The sequence below is a fragment of the Loa loa genome (genome assembly GCF_000183805.2).
Source record: "Loa loa unplaced genomic scaffold supercont3.39, whole genome shotgun sequence".
NCBI lineage: Eukaryota > Metazoa > Nematoda > Chromadorea > Rhabditida > Onchocercidae > Loa > Loa loa.
The window spans coordinates 79719-99997 of record NW_018108219.1 but is presented as its reverse complement, the minus strand read 5'-3'; the positions used below and the strand labels follow the sequence as shown (position 1 = coordinate 99997).

The window sequence follows — 20279 nt, the reverse complement described above, 5'->3', positions numbered from 1 at the left end:
ATGTGTACGCTTATCTTCACTTAACAATATGAGTTAACCTATGAAATGTTTACGAATTTCTCCAGAGCCATATTTATTAGACTAAAATTTCATAAGAAAAACGTCAAATTTACCCTAGTAAGGATCCAGTAAGTTTAATTAGGCCAGATGACAAACACAATCAGTGTACTAAGTAAAGTTATCCTCATCGGATATCACTCTTAACAGACATGAACCAAAATTTAGTGAAATCAATCTTTTTAATAGCTAACAAACACTAAACACCATTAAACTTATTTTTAACCTGAATATGTTAAAACGTGTCTTGTGTGTGAAATGTGAAATGCTTCAACATAGCACACCTTATCATATTCCACCATGACAACAGAATTTCTACACTGGCAACGATAAATGAACCCAAATTGTACGATATAAAAGTACTATTTAGCCAATCCAAAAATATCCATCTTGTTATTTGGCACTGGAAACTGAATGTTAATCCTTCAAAAAAGTTTTGACCTGAAATATTCGATGAGGTGAGCTAATTTTTCGTAAATATATTGAGCATAATGAAGTACGCTAAAATTAACACCTAATACACACATAAACAAATTACAAGTTGCAGCAAAACTAGACAACAGAAAATCTAAACAAAGAACACGATGATAACTACACCACGCCTACCTGACAACAGGTACCATCCACTACCGTTTAACGTATTGGTCATTTCACAAAATTTCGTGAAAATTTTCATCCCACTCCTTGTCTGTTTTTCCAACAATTGAACGGGAAAGTTTGTTTACTGGATTCCATTTTAGAGAACAAATAAATAACGGACCACTGATTGCTGCAAATGCTGCTTTTCCAGATCTAACTGCAACCCTAAATGTAACATCATACACCTAGCGTAGCATCACGCACTATTACAGTATATAACATCATCCGTAGAACCACTATGTAGGGATGATTAGTCGCAAAAAGCACTTGAACAAATACGTGGAACAACCTTTGTGTTGCCACAATTAGACGCAAAAAACGCCTGAACAAATAAACACTTATTCAAGACGTCAGAATCAATGAAGTCTCACATCAAAATCCCACAAGTTTCTCGCGGTATGATCGCATTGCAGTATGTATTGCATCCACTGGTAATTAATCCACTTAAATCAAAATTCCCGGTACTTCTCGTGTTTAAATCACCCATTTTTTAAAACTACCTCAATTTAATCACCATTAAGTTGTAATAAACAGACCACTAAAGCACGTTTTTCTCTTCTACCAAAGTTCATTGCAATGCATTTGTTCACTGTATGAACTTAGCCTGAACTAGCTGTATTTCCTACTCCTTTGTAAGAAACTGACCAACACACCAAAATTTTATTCGGCAATAAAAAGTAAATAAAAGAAAAAAAAAGATCAACTGCAAAAGAGATGTAAGTATCCATACGAAATATAAAAACTGACGAGTAATATGCTTGCGCATAATCAATATTTGAATATAGTAAGGAGGACATGTCGTTTCCACTAATGCCTCTTCACGTATCTAATCAAAATATCACTGAGTTCAATGTCGTGCATTTTCAGTGCTTTTCAAAATACGCCTTGCTTTCTTTCACTCCTGGCTTAATCGTTTCAGATCCCGGATGCCAGTTAGCTGGACACACCTTAAATCGCTTTTAGTAAGACAAGCGTAAATCTTAAGATGTGAGTTCACCAAAAAAACAAAGTTGTGGCTGAAATATAAGATGCACTATAAAATGCACCTACAATAGATGCCCTGACTAACAACATCTACGTACGAAAATTAGCAAGAAAACTCATATAAGCAGTTACATTCCTTACAAGTATAGGTTATTCGGTTACATGTGTCACCAAGATGCCATGAAGAGAAGTTCACGACGTAACACCAGTAAGCTATTCGAGATTTTACTTAAATCGTAAGAATTTTTAAAACAATGAGAACTTACTTCACCATGCTTATCAACAAACTGGAAAGCTTGAATCAGACGTAAAGTTTCGTCTACAGAACGACCCACTGGAAGATCATTAACAGTGATCTGCCGCAAAATCCCATTTGGATCAATGATGAATAATCCACTGAAATATGTTTCGAGACAGAGTGGCATAACTTTCAAGCAACTAATTTCAATGAATTCTAGCAATTTGATTCCAACCGAATTACAATACGACAAAAGAAGTGGAACAAACGGACAAAGTACAAGCCACGCAACTGGCCAAATGGTGCATTATCTCCAACGATTTAACACTTCCAGACATATCAAACTCATAATATTTGCACATACCGATAGGCAATCCCATCATCTTCCTTGAGCACACCATATGCTCGGCTGATTGCATGATTCGTATCGGAAAGAATAGGTATATTCATCTGACCAAGTCCACCCATTTTTCGATCAGTATTTACCCAAGCAAGGTGCGAGAAGTGCGAGTCTGTTGAGCATGCCATAACAGCGACATCCAATTGTTTGAACTCCGCAATACGATCAGAAAAAGCAATTATCTCCGTTGGGCAAACGAATGTGCTAAAAAACAATAAGTATGCGATGAAACTTACTTTCCCTTCTGCTTATTTCAGAAATAACAGACCCATCTCTGAAAAATAGCCACAATATCTGAAAATCTTGATTGTATAACCATTTCCCTTATGAATTTATGAGTACTCAAAAAAGCAGAACATACAAATCAAGTGGATAAAAGAAGAGCACCACATATTTCCCCTTATACTGACTAAGTGAAATCTCCTTGAAATCACCATTCAGAACCGCTGTTGTTTTGAAGGTAGGAGCTGGCTGACCAATAAATGCTTTACTTCCGGCAAGTGTCATCCTGAAATTCATCCATTCACTAAAATAATATATAAATTCTATGATAGCTCTCACGTAAAACACGACGAAGACATACGAAAGCAAATGGCTCCATCGACCTATACATACGTGTTCATCAAGAATACAAAAGAGCCAATTTTGACGAAGACAATGTTACTGGTCATAATAGGAAGAAAGTTAAACAGCACCGAATACTAGAGGGTCTCATATTCTGCCACTGTCAGTTCATTAAATGAATTTGCAATTGTCTCAAATATCAGAGACAAACAAGATAGTAATAGAGGAATGGTCCGCTGATACACAACAAACGAAAATCTTATTCTGTTCCAAAATATCAACTATCGTGTACATACTAAAGCAAAGAGAATTATCATAAATGCTCTGGAATTACTGAATTACCTATCGAGAGCTATCAGAATAACACAAGTTCACCTCAATGGAAATCCCAAAATAAAGAGAGAATAATTGTGATCAAAGATCATATACGTAGCTAAAGATCATATACGTAGTATCAGTTATCATAGAACTACCACTAAAATTCCCCAAAATGCAATAGATGGCTGGCAAAGAAGACATAAACCGATCCAAATATCATGTAGAGAGAGGGAGATAGAGGAGAGGAGAAAGGAGAAACGAGGAGGTGCAATGTAATCTCTAACAATGGTATTGTTTCCATTGTTTCGAAAGGAGACAAGAACATATTTAGAAAGAGCATATCGGGAAGAAATACAATGAGAAAGGCGAAATGGAGATTTGACGTATGAATATCACCAAGGTGACAATTTCTTGCCAGAATGAATAAGATTCTAAAGTTGAGTATTCGAGAAAATTGTCAAAGCATTGCGAACCTTTCATTGCTATTAGTCAATAATTTCTCTTGGCTCAGATAGCGATATGTGAATTGCTAATTTTCTTGGCATATTATAAACAACTATAAACTGATACACATTTCAGTGGCTGAAAGAAAAAAATATCTGTTCTGTTACAAATTATTTTAAAGAAATAATCTTGCTGTAGAATTCCAAAAGGTTTTTGAACCTTGGCGAAAAGGACGAAGGCTAAAAATTTGAAGGACAAGGATTGGCCTATTTGCTAATTTCTTTCCTTTTTTTTTAAACCTTACATCTTGAAGTTGGAGATATATCATCTATAGCGCTGCTACTTTCTTTGAGAACACATACACAGAATTAATTAGTCTCGAGGAAAAATGACGACGCAAAAAAACCGTATCTCATCAATATCGCCTAACAAAACTTTCTGCTATGTCTTTTGCAACCGAACTTGTCTATCTCATACTGCTGGCCTTCTTGACCATCAGAGCATGAGTGTAGCCCCTCTCATATTTTCTCTTCCTAAAGCCGAACCACGACGATGACTGCAACAATACGACGACACCATAGTCATCGCCGTTGTCTACTGCTGTAGTTGTCGTGTAGTCGTAGTCGTTGTTGTCAACTACGACGACGACTACACGAAATAGAAGGAAAAAGCAGTGATAATTGTGATTTAATATCCCAAATATAAGTAATGGCTGATTCTTATGTAATAAAACTCTTTGGAACCATACGTATCATCTATCAAACATTCATAGCACTGAGTACGCTTCAATGCTACAAGTTCACCAAACATATTCTCCTGGCAGTCAAACTTTTTCGCTGAACGTCAACTGTGACTTATAACTTCCCATCATTTTCACGTTTCGTAATAATATATGAACGACGTAGATATACAGGTATACGTGAATTTACTGAACCTACTTGAAACACTTATTGAAAATTTGAATAGAACGAATGTACAACGCGCAAGAAAACATGATGTAATCAGTACAATTCGAAAACAGTGAAAATGCGGGCAATCGGGAGGAAGAATGTCTTTTATAGGGATGGTTAACTAGTACGTCAAAGTAAAACTGTATGTTCTGAACGATGGAAAATAAATCTGTCCCTATAAGGACAATCAGATTGCAATAGTTGTTACAAAGACATGACAAGCATGATATTCCAAAGGACAAAGGGAAAGAAAGAGAGAGAAAGAGAAGGGAAAAAAAACGGTAAACTAGTTGTAAACCGAAGCAATCATTTCGCAATACATTATTATTTGTATCTAAAGAAAGAAAAAAAAAAGTGACATGGTTTTGAAAATGAAATTGTGAACTTTTTTACTTCTTCTTTACCTTCTCTTCCCCCTCTCCCTTCTTCTCTTTTCCATACTCGCAATACGAATAATTTTAGATCATTGATGCAAACCATTCCATTAAGTCGAATTTTTTACTTTTTCTTTTCTTTCGAATTTTCTACTTTTTTTATGGTATAAAAAAATTTACTTTAACTGTAAAAATTTGTGAAAATTTACTTTAAATAAAAGTGTACTTTTTCTAAATTATTTTCGATAGCAACAATTAAATTGTATTTCATCATTACTGATAGTTGATATTATATTCACGATGTTTTTTCTTTGATATGTCATGTCGATTAAGTTAGATTAACATCTTATTTTTACGTGTTTTAACGTCATATGCTATGCTTCAAAAAAACAATAGCTTGATGGTAAATTAAACGTATTCATATTATTAGAGGGAATAATTATACCTTTTACTCATAAGATTATGCCAATCAGAAGCGTCATATTATTTAGTCATCAACTAAACGTAATGTTAAGTATGCAAATATTTGTATTGCTAAAAAATATCATATTGATGTACGCTATCGTATGTAACGTATCTTCCAGTAATTGTTGAACTTATATCACCTGTCAAATGATTTCAACGACACTCATCCAATGACAACATCCATTTAATCACTTTACCAGTGTTTATTAATCTACCTAATTCATGACAGCAAAAATATTCAAACCTTATAAGATATAACTGGAAAAGTATATCATGTGAATGGAAGCACTAAATGCATGAATATACTCCTAAATGAATAACAATTTTGCGATATTGAAAAGTAACCTTTGGAATTTTAATTTGAAGATATTTTAATATATTCCGTATCGCAGTGATTAATCGTATGTAATACGTCCATATACCGCTGCAGTAAAAATTAGTTTAGATTGAAAAACATCACTGTTATAATTTATGATGGGAAATAATGATGATTAAGTCAATATCATTAGAGTAGATACGAAAAATGATTTCTTTCAACTCGTATATTCAAATGTTCGCTTTCAAAATTATTCAAAATATTATTTTGCAGTTTGACCTGTTATACCAAATATTATCTGATACATTACGCGATATTAGTTTACTCAAAGCTGATAATACTATCGATAATTTTATACGAAATAACCAGCTGAAGTTTCTTATTATCCCATCCTGTAGAGCAATAAATTGATGCAGATTGTACGAATTTGAAGAGATAAACGAAGAATTTTCTATGGAATAATGAAATAAATCTAACTGATCAATTCTAATGATATTACCAGTATGAATGAGATTGATTCCCATGTTCAGTTTCATTGTTTCCCTCCACTTTGACCCAAGCATTCTGCAATTTCGTTGCATATCCAACTTCAGCATAACTGCAAATGCAGATGAGTCATCCGCGCAATAAAGATGATGCTCAGATCAATGTGATTTGTGTAGCATTGTGTCATATCATGTTCCGATTCTAATGTTGTTCAAGGCTCAATTAACCTAATGGTTTATGTGAAATGAAACCATTTCATGATTAACTGAATTTTTTTTTCCAAGCAAACGAATCTTTTTGTTGCATAGCTATGGCACTTACATTTAAGTACTCAATCGAAAAAAACAAACTTATAGAACTTCAAACTGCAAAATGCAAAGTGTAAAGATCTGAGATCAACCAGAATGCCATCAAGCACATCACATCCTATCGAATTTTATTTTAGCTTAGGCAAAAATAATAAAATGAGCCAAAAAACTGGATGGAAAATGAATTCTGAACTCTGGATCATAATGGTGATCAAATTTATTGCAGCACATCTGAGAAATACATAAACATGAGAGTTCAAATAAATTCGGAAACTAATTGGAAATTTCTATTCTCTGAAGAAATAGTAAGAACCAGAATCAATATAATTCTGCAATTTAAACAATGAAACAAATAATATAAGAGCACAAAGGTTAAATCCTTTCCCTAACTATACAAATTAGCCTTTGCGGTGGAGTGTCTCTTTGACTTGACCAAATTTTTCTTGTTATTGGTCGTCCTCACCCTAATTCATTCATTACTGGAAGTAGGAAAAAACTTTTCACTACTTGTTGTACAGCAGTAAATCATGAGATTCGGTAAGTTATTTGAGTCATCAAACGATAGATGATTTTACCAACAAGTTACCCTGAGGTTCGCCAAGAATAATTGATAGTATTAACTTAAACCATATCATCAACCATCAATCGTATCATCAAATCCATCACATCAGCTTATTTTCACCCTTTATTTTTCTGTGTTAACATTATCCCGGAAAATTTTTCAAGAATTTAGCACACAAAACTTGTTTTCGAAATTTATGGCCAATCTCCGAAAACAGTTATATTCCTGTTAAACATAAATAGCCATTAAACAGAAAAATCCTACTGATCTTATTAAACAAGATGATATTTTCTACGCTATTTGTAACCATTAGGTAAAACTTCATGTATTAAACTTTCCAGTTGCACAACGAAATTATCCATCGCAAAGACAGACTCAACTCTTTTACGACCAGCATTACCCATAGCCTCAGCTCTACCTTGATCTCTTACAAGTTCCGCCATCTTTTCTGCAAATGAATTCGGATTTTCCTCTACCAAAAATCCTGTTTCTCCATCAATAATAGTTTCGCGTGGTCCACCACTATTTGGTGCAATCACACAACATTTCATATACATCGCTTCCACAGGTACAATGCCAAAATGTTCATTGCTTGGCGTATATAGTACTGCTGTCGCACGCCTCAATAATTCAAGCTTCTCTTCGTCGGCTATAAAATTTTAAATAACTGTGATTAAAATACCGAGTAGTCAAATTTCCAGTATAAGGATCAATAGAAAACTGAATTTCGTATTCGTTTCCCAAGAAAACTAACTGCTAACATACTTGGTGACTTCAGAAATACATATTGCTCTCTGGGCAGGCCCAATGCAATTGCATTTTCCCGTAATTCGACAAAATGTGCAATGTTCTCGTCATTTATGATATCATAGCCACCAGCAATAATAAGAAAACAGCACCGATAATCGTCTCGCGGAATCTTTCCCTGAAGTAAACCTAAAAAGGACCGGAGAGTTACAATTTTCAAATTCACTGAGCTGAATGAATTTCGAATGTAAAACATTCAGCTCTTTTGCAGCACGAAAGTCATCTTTCTAAATACAAGTAAAGCAAAAAAAAAGTAAATTTGAAAAACAAACTAAAAGCTTCTAATGCAAGGCCAATATTCTTTTTCCTTTCATATCGATTGATTGATACGAAAATATGTCGCGCTTTCTTTGGAATTTCATTCAATTCAGCTCCTCTACCACTATCAAAAAATTTGGTATTCAGTGTAGGATAAAGGACATGAATACGTCGAGCACGAATGCATGGGAATGTTTCACTCACAGTTTTACTCGTGAATTCACTATTCACACAAATTAAATCGGCCATTGCTGTTGTCCACGTCTAGAAGCCATACGAAAATGTGAGTGGTTGAAAAAGAAAAATTCCAGTTTCCTCAATTACTCAAGTGAAGATAAAAAGGCTTTTTACTGTCATATCTAAGACACGCAAAATATAAAATTCTCATATTTTACATAGTCTAGTAAATATTTCAAACAAAAAGTTTTTCTCACCGCTCGCTACTATCATAAAACCTTTGGAATCAAGAAGCATGGATGATAACAAATGTCAAATATATGTACTTCTGCATCTGAAGTTAAACTGAAACTTAGAAGTCAGCAAATAAACTCTGCCAACAGAGACATTTATCAAAATTTTATTGTTCTGAAATATAATGCCAATGAGGCTTACTTCAAACCAGTCAATGAAAACACGGTAGAATTTCTTTATCATCCTCTTTCTCGTTGTTAGCAGTTGATCCGGAAAATGACAATAGAAAATGGTTGGTGCATTGAATAAACCAAGTAATCGAAATATCCGAAAAATCAATAAACATGAAGAAATCTGGAAAATATTGCAAGTTTTCCATATTTTACAGAATTTATAAATTTCAATCACACATTAGCAAATATAAAACATTCGAGATAAAATACCAAAATCTTTGTCAAAAATTGTTACAGGAAAATAAAATTTCCCTATTTATTCCAAATAAAAGAACTCTTACAGAATCAGAAAATATGAGTTCTGATTTTTTCAGAAATATGCAAATATATAAAGCCGCGATACACATCCTGACATAAGCACACAAAGCATGCCCAAATCCGAAAAATGACCGTGGAAAAATATCAATAACTTTGATATCTGAAATGAATCTGAGTGAAAACTGGTGATTTTTTGGATGTGAATAGAAACTGATTAACATTTTCAACACTAACAATTTATTTTTCGTCTCCTTGTTTCAAACAATTTTTTGTCAACTATAAAAGGGCATTTCTCATTTTTCTCACAAACAAAAAAAGAATCTCCGTAACAGTAATAAAACGTAACGGATCAAAAAAAACCTTACCACTTATTAGATTATATCAGATCAATATAATTTCATCATTTAAGCTTATGATTTTGCTAAAAAAAGATAATTAGAAATGTTCTAGGAGTGAAAGCGGACGAGTTTAAGGTGTCACATTCATACTACTTCATCTTCCTACGAATATTATCCTAATAGCAATAGTCTCCTATTAGTAATAATAGTTTCATGACAGGTACTGGGTTATTCTTACAGCAGCTATACCTCAGAAGAAAAAAAAAATTTTTTTTCGAGTAAAAATTTTACTACCAAAAAGTTGTCATAAGAGACCTGATAGTTAATATTATTAATAATTTCTCTACAAGTTACAAGCACGTCATACTCACCAATAACTGTACTATGTAGTATAAATTCGAAATTGAAAAATGCTAGTGAAAATTTAACCAAATTCTGTAGTTTCCATAAATGCATGCTTGGGATCGAAATAATTTGTAACGAATTGTACTCTATGACCATTTCGTTTCATCGCAACCGCTACATCCACAACCAATCTTTCCGCTCCTCCAATACCCAAATTCGGATGAATTATCGTCACAAGCATCCTGAATTGCAATAATGCTAGTAATATTAATAATAAAAGCAATAATAATAGTAATAATAACAATAACAGCAATAATAACAATAATAACAATAATAATAAAATAATAATAATAATAATATATATGTATACATGAAAAGTTGCATAATCTTATCATCTCCTTATTTTGCTTTGAGAAGTCAAAATAATATGACAATGTGACATGAAAATCTCACTTCTTAAACATCTTCTGATTCACAATGAAATGTGACACATTTAACAAAGTACCAAATGTATAAGTATGGTCATTTAACAAAATCACCTCGAAATTCGATATTTTTAGAAATGATGAAAACTTCTGGAAAATTCCTGATATGGAAAACAGATAACGAATATCTTTTATCTCGGAATGCAATTAAAAAGCGGAAAATTTCGTCAACAACTGCCCACATTTGATTTAACAGAGAAAATTAGGGCGGAACAAAGTATTATTAATATTGAAATATTGGGAATTAAAACAAAAATAACGTAAAAGCGAAGTAATAGTGTGACATTTACACTGTACTGAAAATGAAACTGATGATATGAGCAGTTTATGATAAAAAATGATAACCAGATTGATGTGATGAGCAGTTTGTGAAAGAAAATAGTAACCGGATTTATATAATAGAATGATAAGAAGTCAAGTAAGAATGAAGGAATGGAAATTACCAGTTAAGTGATTAAGTTTGATAAACGTGATGTTTGCGCTAGGCGTATATTTGCGTTTTACGATGAAGACATCATCGATAACGGGGATATCATCCGAAACGGAGTACTTAGGTTAAAAATCAAAATTCATACACGTGTAACTTTTCATGGATAACGGAAATTAGTGATATTATTTGACATTCCATTAAGAATGTGTCATATATACTTGCCAGAAAACCATTTAGAAAATTAGATGACGTAAGGAACATGAAGCGTAAAACACGTAAAATGCACGAAAACATAAGGACAACCCACTTTGATGCGAAATGTTACGAATACTTTAGCAAATTGTACCTTGCGGCTTGCGACTTGCGTCGTAAAGTAATTGACACGTCATGGGTCGAAGTATTGGCGGACAAAGTATTGGCATGTAGGGGAGAGATTTGGAAAGACATCTGGGTAGCGGTGTCATTTTGGGCGGGCAAAACTAGTCCTTATTCATTATGGGCAAAATTCGTCCTAATTTGTTTTGGACGGGTGAAGTTTATCGTAAATCGTTTTGGACGAGCAAAATTTGTCCCTTTTGGCAAGCAAAATTAGCCCTAGTTCATTTTGGGAGAGGCTAAATTTGTTTTAAACACGACAATTCAGGGTAAATTTCGTTATTTCAGGAAGTCCTTAATGAACTTGAAGTTAACTTTTTTTTTTAAACAATTCTTAGTGAATTTAAAGTTTAATAAAAAAAAATTGAATTCGAAATCTTTGATTAGCGAAAACGTGCATTTGATCATATTAGATCAGTATAACACTGCTAATTGAAATATGCATATTTGACTGTAGCGGTTATGCTCTTTAAATTTTTATTATTTAAAAACAATAAACATTTAAAGATGCAAATATACCTCATATTATCAGCGAGAGTCGTGTGATGTACACGTGACACCATAATGATAGAGATTTACGTAATTAATTGTCAATTAATGTATACGTGGTACCATAATGAAGAAGATTTACGTAGTCAGCTATTAATTAATGCATACGTGATACCATAATGATAGAGATTTGCGTAATTAGCTGTTAATTGATGTATACGTGATACCATAATAAAGAAGAATTACGTAGTTGTTAATATGTGAATATCATTTTTACGCACTGATTGGGTTCCAAGAGAGAGAGAGAAAAGGAGAAAAGAGTCACATGACATGTCACATGATCACATGGTCATGTGATTTTTTTTTAAATGTAATGTTTATTTGTTCTCGGTAACGGTATCCAAGTCATTTAGCATTTGTATTTTCAGGTGTGAAATAATGCCAAAAAAGAGTCGTGGTCGAAGACATCGCTTAAATGAGCACAGTATGGATGTTACACATAATATCGGTAGAAATCGTTTATATCTACTTTGATATCTTTTATTTGTTCCGATTGTGAGTTCTGGAATTGAACAATTGGGTTCAAGAAGCATTCTGTCTTCCATCCTGAAAATTTCGCATTTTTTGTCATTGGGAGCCATGGAATCATGCGGTTCTGAATAGAATATTATCGGATTAGTTTTTAACGCATGTCCTATTTTATTTATAACTGTCAGGTTAAGGATTAGTTGATTCTTCCTTTTTTTTTCTTCAGGAAGAAATTCCGATATATGTAATTCATCGATTCAGTCAGAGAATTTGGGGTCGGAAGTAGGTTATGTTTGTGTTATTGTTACTGATTTCTTAAGCATGTCTTTAGTGAAGCTTTAATGTCACAGTACTTTTTATTGAAGAAGAAAGTATAAAGAAAAGTTTAAAGCATTCATGGCTTAGTGGAAACCGATAATTCATTAATGATGCATTAGCGGTTGAATTTTTGAAGCTAGCTTTCGGCTCCGACCTGTTTAATCAGGAAGGATTACTAAATTATTTCGTGCGTTATTTTTTTGTCATGAGTGTTCATTTATATATGATTGTAAAGTTTTCCTCAAAATTGTTAAAATTAGAATCAAACAAGTTGCTATTATTCTGGCTCACATAATAGCTATATATTCTTGTCATTAGCTATAAACACATCATGACTAAAGTATGAATCGAAGAACGTTTATTTCATTTATTGGAAAATTCCAAAAGTTTGCATCCTGTGATATGCAGGTACTAGATGAACAGAAAGCTTTAGTTCTGCTTACCAGCGGAACTGTCGCCGTCTAATGTTGTGCATAAAATTTTTCTTTGCATTTCAGAATAGCTCCAGTCATAATTCATATTCTGTGCCCGGAAATATTTCATCACAGTCTTACGTCCAAAGTACGCAACAAAACGCAAGGTCCCGTAATTTTTGGTTTGTTTGAATGGCGTTACCGTAATTTATGACTGTAATATGTTATTGTTATCGTTTTCTTTTATGGAATGAAAAAAAGAGGAACTGTTGTTGATAAAAATGGTCACTTTCAGAATTCCATCCAATGGTTGTCTATGCACCATACTTCCACGGTTACCACCAGCCAAAGTACACGAGAAAGTTATTGTAAAAACGAACGTTTATGCGTTTGAAATAACAGATCGCATCGTTTATCGTTACGATGTGCGCATCGAAGCATGTTGCGGAAGACCACATACGGCAAATGCTGTAAAAATAGATTTATGTCGTGGGAAACAGGAGTAAATATTTTATTACTGACGTTGTCGGTTATATTTAAATTCCCAGGAAATAAAAGATGACTTTTCTATGTATATGTTTTTTTAGCCCATATCGAGCTAAGAAATGTATAATTTTAATCGATATGGCATTACGAAGATATCGACAATTTAAAGAATTTGCATATGCATATGATTTGTCAAGCACGTTATTCACCAATCAACCGTTGGATTTAAAAGAGGTATGATGAAATGAAAGAGATAAGTAGTTTGTGCAAGTGACATATATTATATTGGAAAACTGTTGTTAACTTCTTAAATCGGAGCGAAATTAAGCGAAAGTTTTGAGTAAGGTGGCCTCTAATTTTGAATTAATGGGTTTTGCAAACTTTATCCACTTTCCAACGCCTAAGATTCTGCGTTCTTTACGGTAAGTCAAGGATTCAATCCATTCTAGTTTCTGAATTCTGCTTTCTCAAAAACAGAAAAGTCCTCGAGTACCCTTTGGCCATGTAATGATTTTACCTCTAGATGTGTGGGTTTTACACGAAACTTTTTAAAAGATGCATAAATTTTACCTAGATAAGGATGTCAAGAAATCCAGATGTTCTTGGATAACTAATAGACATTATTTTCAGGTGTCTGAAATCACCGTATCGTCCAATAATTCGCAAGAATTACAAAAAATGTTTGGTAGTAACGTGAACATAACTATAAACATTAGCGAGTGCCGAGAATTTGCTCGCTCATTTCATACTACAGATTTTAATTCATCCATTACTCCCAATTTGCTGGCTCAGGATCACTCTTTGCGTCAGTTTTATGAAATATTAACAAATCAACATGGTTTACGAAGGTTAGATTTTAGAGATTTTTGTAAACTGCATGTGAACTTTTGTTATCTTTTCATAATGAAATTGATCTCCAGTATTTTTATCTCCAGTTGTGGTTTTTACAAGACGGTATTATAATCCGGTCGCATTAACTTCCAGTAATATAGTGACTTAAAACACATCATGTTTTTAAAATTTGTTACTTTTTAATATATTTCAAATTGATCAACGTATGGCTTGCTTATTTCATCTTGTTTGTGCACAGTTATCAGGTTAATCTTAGATTAATTAAGTAAAGGGATGTTCAGTTTTCTTATTTTAGTGGATTGTATTTCTCATTCGGTTTTGGTCGGTTGTATCAAGAAAAAGAAAACATTAAATTGAAAGATGGAGTTAAACTGTTAACGGGTGCCGACAAAAGTGTCCGTTTTGTCCAGGGCAGCCAATCAACTGGTTTAGTTCCAGCACTGGTACTTGATGGTATGCATGTCATTAACTTACTTATGACTACCTTGACTTTTAAATATAATTCTTTTTCTCTTCAAGAGAAACAATTTATCCTTTTTAGAAAAAAAACACCATTCTTCAATGAAGAAACATTGATGAATTTTGCCGCTGAAATATATAAGCCAGAAGCTCCAAATACATCCATCCCTTATTTGAGTGGAAGAAAATTTCAAGATTTTATACGCTGCGTTGAACCGACGATAAAAGGTAAGGTTTTCGGTTTTAACGGGAAAAAGATTTAATGTTTTTGGGACTTTCAAATTCCAAAAACTATAGAAACTAATGAGAAATTAGTTTCAGTAATTAGTTGTTATGGAAGGAAGCAGGCACCTCCACTTTACAGCATACATCTCCACTATGCTCAATTCAAAAATTTCAGCCTCTTTATCAGCCCAAATTATTTATTTGTGATTTACTCTTGAATTTTCGCCAAAGAATTACACGGTTTGAAATATGCTTTTCATCTTTTAGGCCTTCGTTTACTTCGCTTAAATAATACTAAAACATTCATCGCAAATGGCTTGTCGACGAAACCAGTCAAGAATCTTAGGTGCTTAAGTTTAATCAGTTTATTTATCGTTTCATAATTGATGCTGGCTTCCAAAATAAATAATGATTTGGTATCAAACTTCCTCTAAATCTTAAATTTTAGCAGTAAATCAAGACATAAGATGCATAAGGTAATTATATAAATGAGAAGATTGATATTAATAATTGTCGGTAAAAATGACGGATATAAATGAGAGAAGAGGAGATGAAAACAAAATACGGATAAGAAGACAGAGAAATGAAAAAAAAAATGACTAATTTACTACTTGCTATAACTCATATTACGGAGAAGGAGCTGAAATCATATTGAATAAAATAAAAAGCCTATTATAGTATCATTAATAAATATCTTTTGTTGAGTAATTTTTGCTTACAGAAATGAACGAATGCCGCTAATGGAAGCGTATAAAAGGCTGGGAATTGATATCAGGTTAATTTTCATTCCCTCTTGAAAAACTATCGTTGCTAAATGATTGCAATATTTTTGCTGATACTTCCATGAGTTTTGTACATTTTTAGAACTGAATTTCATTGATTTTAAATACACTTGCAGACCTGATTTGCCAGCTATTGTTTTGAAATCACGCTCCAGTCAAGCCTTTTTCCCCTTTGAAATTTTGTACGTTACCCCAAATCAGAAGGTCCCAGATGCAAAACTCCGACCGAATCAGAAACAAGCTGTAATAAAGGTAAGAGTTCGACAGTTTTTGTTATGTTCAATTTATTTTTATTTCTATTTGTGAAATTGTATATCTTTTCCATTTCCACTAAAAATACAAATTCACTTTCCTTTATGCTGTCCAGTGATCACTCAGCATATCGTTTTTCTGAATAAATTTATCAAACAGAACATTTGCAAAACCAGCCCTTCTTTTGTCCACGACGCTTTGCTGATTTTTTACATCCCGTGATTATTTAAATTTGCAATTTGCAGAATGTTTTCGTCAGCTATGTTGTGCAAGAATGAAAACAGTTAAAAATAGCAGCTAGTAGCCAAAAAAAAATTTCCTTCAGTACTAAACTCATACGTCAATGCGTTATTTACCCTAACACTTTTTGTAGAATTCAGTCGTAACTCCGGATGTACGACATAAAGAAATAGAACGACATATGGAAGCGTTAAATTTGAGCGGAAGCAAATTCAATCCCATTTTGGCAGCATTCGGTGTTCGAATTAGTAAGAACCCATTGGTGGTAGGTTTATTGAATTGGTATTTCTCTTTCTTGGTTTAGATTTTCATAATTTACCCAAAAGTAAATTTTTACATAAACTCAATAAAAATTGTAAGCAAGATGCAAGTTGTATGGGAGAAGGAGATCATGTTATATTCGACCTTAAACCAACTTCATTTTAGGTTGAAGCTAATCGCCGTATACCGCCAAAGATTTCTTATAATCCGAAGTGCATCATGAATGTTGCACCAAATAAGGTAATGATTTTAATGTACAGTGAAAAAAGTCATTTTTTATAGTTCATTATTTCCAATTGCTTTAATGACTTGTTTTTCAATTAAAGTTAATTCTTTTGCCCTTCCGAAAAGTCGCAAGGAAAACCTATAGAAAGGAAGACCACATTAAAATTTTTTAATTTAAAAACTGTTATGCTGCTGGTGGTATAACTTTATATTTTTAATTTAGGCTAGCTGGAACCCTGGAAATAATCAGTTTGCAATTCCAGCAAGAATTGACAATTTTTATTTGTTTTATGACAAGGACTGCAATGTAAATGTCATGACGTAAGTATCATGTTTAGACATTTAGGAACCGTGAGTTGTATAAATGGATGGGGAAATGCCTAATAACTTAGTTCGAAATATTCTTTAGTTGTTGTTGTGGAAAATTCGGCTCAAAATACCATAAAAACTTTGATTTAAACGTAGAATTGGCCATGATAAGGGAGATTGGTTTTTATATTAAGCAGTAGCAATCTTGATAGACGATAAAAAGAATCCTGATTTTCATCTCTTCCACTGAATTCATAAAGTTGTGAATAAAGACTTCTCTAGTTCCAACTTATGTCCCTTCGAAAGATTTGAGATCACAAAGTTATTCTGATCTGGCTTAAATTATTCTTGAGTTTCATTGGCTTAATGCTCTGTTCTCATTCAATTTGAATATGTATTTTCAGGAATTTCTTCCATTCACTTTGCAGTGCTGCGATAAAAAAGGTATGAATTTCAATAAAAAATTTAAGAAGGAAATTTGCTCAAATGAATTGGAAGCAAGTATAAAGAAAGTGGTAATGGAATCTTCTGCAGCAACAAATTTCTTCATGTATGTTGACAACCGAGAACATACTCATGGTTAGTGTTATAGCTTATTGATTCACTACATCTCATTCGGTTGGTAATAACAGTAATCAGTAATTGAAATCGTAATGTCTAGTTTTATGTTCACCTATTTTCGGAAGCTTAAGGCAAACGGAGGAGTTGACCTACAATATCGTTGACTTAGCTGATCAAACAGAAATAACCTGATGACTGATATTATAAACTTCTTTTCAAAAGCCAATGTCAAGCTTGTTTTGTTTAAGAATATCAAATAGAGTTATGCTTGCAGCCATGTTAGATATCATGAGGCATAACGTTCCGTTAAATAATTGGGCTAGCTTGATAATTTGTAATATTACTGTACTGCCTGTAATTCATGAACTTTTTCTCGAAATTTTGAAAGCTCTGTGAAGCAAACAGTACAATTATAATCATATTTGAGACCAGCTTAAACTGTATGAAGCACTTTATCAAGTGGTCACGCAGCATGTACGATATTCCACTATAACAGATAAGGCACATTCAATTGAAAATATCATCAACAAAATGAATGTTAAAAATTTTGGTCACAATTATCGTACACTGCCGGAAAACTATGCGTTAGTTTTCTATTGTCTTTCAATTTTTTTATTTGCACTTCTCTTTCCAATTGAAATTGAATGATTTTTGTGAAATTTCCTAAAACTTCGCCAGAAATTTGATACTATGGAAATACTTACATCAGGATTAAAAGATGGTTATCAAGTGGTAATACGCTAGTTATTGGATATGATGTTTGTCATCCGGAACCGCAATCTGCGGTTGAGCGTCGTTTAAATTTAATATCTACCCAACCAAGTGTTATTGGAGTAAGTCTCTTTACAGTTAATTTTCGCAAATCCGTTGATTGAGGATGCTGCTTCAGATAAACTGTGAAAAAGCAGGGAGAGTTACTTATCTGCTACATATTTATTTTTGTACTTTGATGTAAAATCACTTCCTTTCTGATTAACTTTAAATACAGTTTTCATTCAATGCTGCGAAGGAGCCAGAAACTTTCATAGGAGATTACGCATTTCACGAACCTAGGCAGGAGCAAGTTACTGGTTCCATCCTCGAAGAACGGATGTTTCATATTTTGAAATTATTCCGTGAAATGCGTGACAAGTTGCCAACATTAATTGTTATCACACGTGATGGTGTTTCAGAAGGACAGCATAAAATGGTAAATTTTATAATCTTTTGTGGTATTTGTAGAAGCGAGAAAGTGTGAGGAAGAATGTGAGGCGAGAAATGGGAAGAGAAGTTTGTGAGCTGGAGCAAATTTCATGACTAAGAGAAGATAAATTCTGAATTTTCTAATTTCTGATAAATTCTTAGTAATGTGATTAAGGATCAACACAAAGTCGCTAATTTGGATAAGGATATTACATTTGTATTTACTTCAGTGGTGAATGTTTCAGGTGATGATAGACGAACTGGAAGCTATACGCACTGGAATACAAAACTATGCTGATTTTTATATGAAAACAGAATATAAACCAAAAATAGTACTTCTTATTGCTGTGAAACGTCACAACAAACGTTTCTTTATCGAGACAGAAAAGGGTTAGAATAAGTTTCGGTCATTTCCGCATATTTTATTGTTTGAAAAAGTCAGGAAGAATAAGACGATATGTAAAAGGATCACTTCATGTGTAATGAGATAAAAAGCCTTCCTAATATCTGAAACTCTTTCCTTCTGTATGCCTAACTTATGTTTGTTAAAAATTTATTACAGTTGGAGTAACTTCTGTTTGCAAGCTTTTCAAACTTAGATTCAAGTCCGGTGTTTATTTTGGGAATGGTACTTTTTATTCAGATCGTATTCATTTGGAATTTGGTTTATTTTTTTCCCCCTCCAGGAGTAATTCAAAATTGTTTGCCCGGAACCGTTATTGATCATACAGTGACACGTGTCGATGCAACAGAAATTTTCATGCAGTCACACAAAGTAATAAAAGTAAGTATAAGCCTTCTTTCCGATGTTTATGCGGAAACTTTCATTGTTTCCTGTTATTCGGTAATCGCATTTGTACATTAGCAAAAATTTCTTTGATAGGTTATATATGGAATAAGTATTCTTAATAAAGATAGGGTTGAAACGAGCAGTGGAGAGGTCAAATTTAATACTTTTGTTTTGTTTTGTTTTTTTTCTCTTTTTTGTTTCAGGGAACCGGCAAAATTCCAGCCTACACTTTGTTAGTGAATGAGGCTGGTATGGGAATGGATGAGTTACAAGCGTTTATCAATGCTCTTTGCTATGGTCACCAAATTGTCACATCTGCAGTTTCATTACCAGAGCCAATTTACCAAGCAGACGAATGGGCAAAAAGAGGACGCAATAATTTTCGGACTATGTAGTAAGTTTATTCGAAATGCATAATTATTCCACGAATTTAAATAATATAGTTCATAAATTTCATGTGGGAAATTTAACAAAAAAATTTACTTGCACCCGTCATATTCATTGTAAATTGATAGCTGTAAGTTGGCTTCAAGTGCGCTATGCCGATAGTCTACCACAAAAAATTGATCATTACAGTGACTCGTGTCGATGCACCTGTCATATTGAAAAGGCTCATTGTCATTGTTTAATATAATGTGATAACTTGATGTTACATTAACATCTGATGCCATTTTCGATTTTGCATTTGTGGTTGGTCTCTGTCATCTTGTATGTATATTTCTTTTTTGCAGCAAGCAAAGACCTGACCAATTACCTCGTAAGCGAGATGGGAAAGTAGATTGGAACGAAGTAACAAATAAACTTTGTTATATGAATCGCGGACTCGAATTAACAAGATCGAACGCCTGAATTTTCCAGAGTT

The 20279-nt window shown here is 33.3% G+C and overlaps 5 protein-coding genes across 5 annotated transcripts; 2 read left to right on the top strand and 3 right to left on the bottom strand.

The window, feature by feature from the left end:
* Nucleotides 1-292: 292 nt before the first annotated feature.
* Nucleotides 293-1183, bottom strand: LOAG_01339 (hypothetical protein; the record flags this gene model as incomplete). The annotated part of the gene is made up of 3 exons (XM_003136878.1): nucleotides 293-498; nucleotides 882-1018; nucleotides 1068-1183. The coding sequence occupies 3 exons, from the start codon at nucleotides 1181-1183 to the stop codon at nucleotides 293-295; spliced, it is 459 nt and encodes a 152-aa protein (XP_003136926.1).
* Nucleotides 1184-1342: 159 nt separating this feature from the next.
* LOAG_01338 (thioredoxin peroxidase 2) lies at nucleotides 1343-2825 on the bottom strand (the record flags this gene model as incomplete). Its single annotated transcript, XM_003136877.2, has 4 exons — nucleotides 1343-1643; nucleotides 1947-2076; nucleotides 2283-2522; nucleotides 2680-2825. 4 exons carry the CDS (start codon nucleotides 2823-2825, stop codon nucleotides 1560-1562), a joined length of 600 nt encoding a protein of 199 aa, XP_003136925.1. The 3' UTR covers nucleotides 1343-1559.
* A 4421-nt stretch (nucleotides 2826-7246) lies between these two features.
* LOAG_01337 (alpha-1,3-mannosyltransferase) lies at nucleotides 7247-10002 on the bottom strand. Its single transcript, XM_003136876.2, has 6 exons — nucleotides 9840-10002; nucleotides 9096-9232; nucleotides 8783-8935; nucleotides 8185-8434; nucleotides 7871-8041; nucleotides 7247-7754 (listed from the first exon to the last, which is right to left on the bottom strand). The coding sequence occupies exons 1-6, from the start codon at nucleotides 9994-9996 to the stop codon at nucleotides 7402-7404; spliced, it is 1221 nt and encodes a 406-aa protein (XP_003136924.1). The 5' UTR covers nucleotides 9997-10002; the 3' UTR covers nucleotides 7247-7401.
* Nucleotides 10003-10929: 927 nt separating this feature from the next.
* Nucleotides 10930-11262, top strand: LOAG_17089 (hypothetical protein; the record flags this gene model as incomplete). The annotated part of the gene is made up of 1 exon (XM_020449748.1): nucleotides 10930-11262. One exon carries the CDS (start codon nucleotides 10930-10932, stop codon nucleotides 11260-11262), a length of 333 nt encoding a protein of 110 aa, XP_020306671.1.
* Nucleotides 11263-11972: 710 nt separating this feature from the next.
* On the top strand, nucleotides 11973-20266 carry LOAG_17088 (piwi domain-containing protein; the record flags this gene model as incomplete). Its single annotated transcript, XM_020449747.1, has 21 exons — nucleotides 11973-12042; nucleotides 12289-12344; nucleotides 12878-12960; nucleotides 13089-13295; nucleotides 13381-13513; nucleotides 13910-14127; nucleotides 14427-14584; nucleotides 14651-14818; nucleotides 15083-15161; nucleotides 15537-15590; nucleotides 15714-15849; nucleotides 16223-16354; nucleotides 16516-16590; nucleotides 17289-17463; nucleotides 17873-18029; nucleotides 18155-18278; nucleotides 18434-18634; nucleotides 18873-19017; nucleotides 19314-19411; nucleotides 19621-19811; nucleotides 20149-20266. The coding sequence occupies 21 exons, from the start codon at nucleotides 11973-11975 to the stop codon at nucleotides 20264-20266; spliced, it is 2778 nt and encodes a 925-aa protein (XP_020306670.1).
* Nucleotides 20267-20279: the final 13 nt, after the last annotated feature.

Coding starts and splice junctions, on each gene's coding strand:
- LOAG_01337 (XM_003136876.2), bottom strand. CDS start 9,996: ATGCTTGTGACGATAATTCATCCGAATTTGGGTATTGGAGGAGCGGAA. Junction 9,233..9,839: donor TATGGAAACTACAGAATTTG/GTTAAATTTTCA, acceptor GATTCATTTCAG/ATATCAAAGTTATTGATATT. Junction 8,435..8,782: donor TTTTCATTGACTGGTTTGAA/GTAAGCCTCATT, acceptor TATGGCTTCTAG/ACGTGGACAACAGCAATGGC.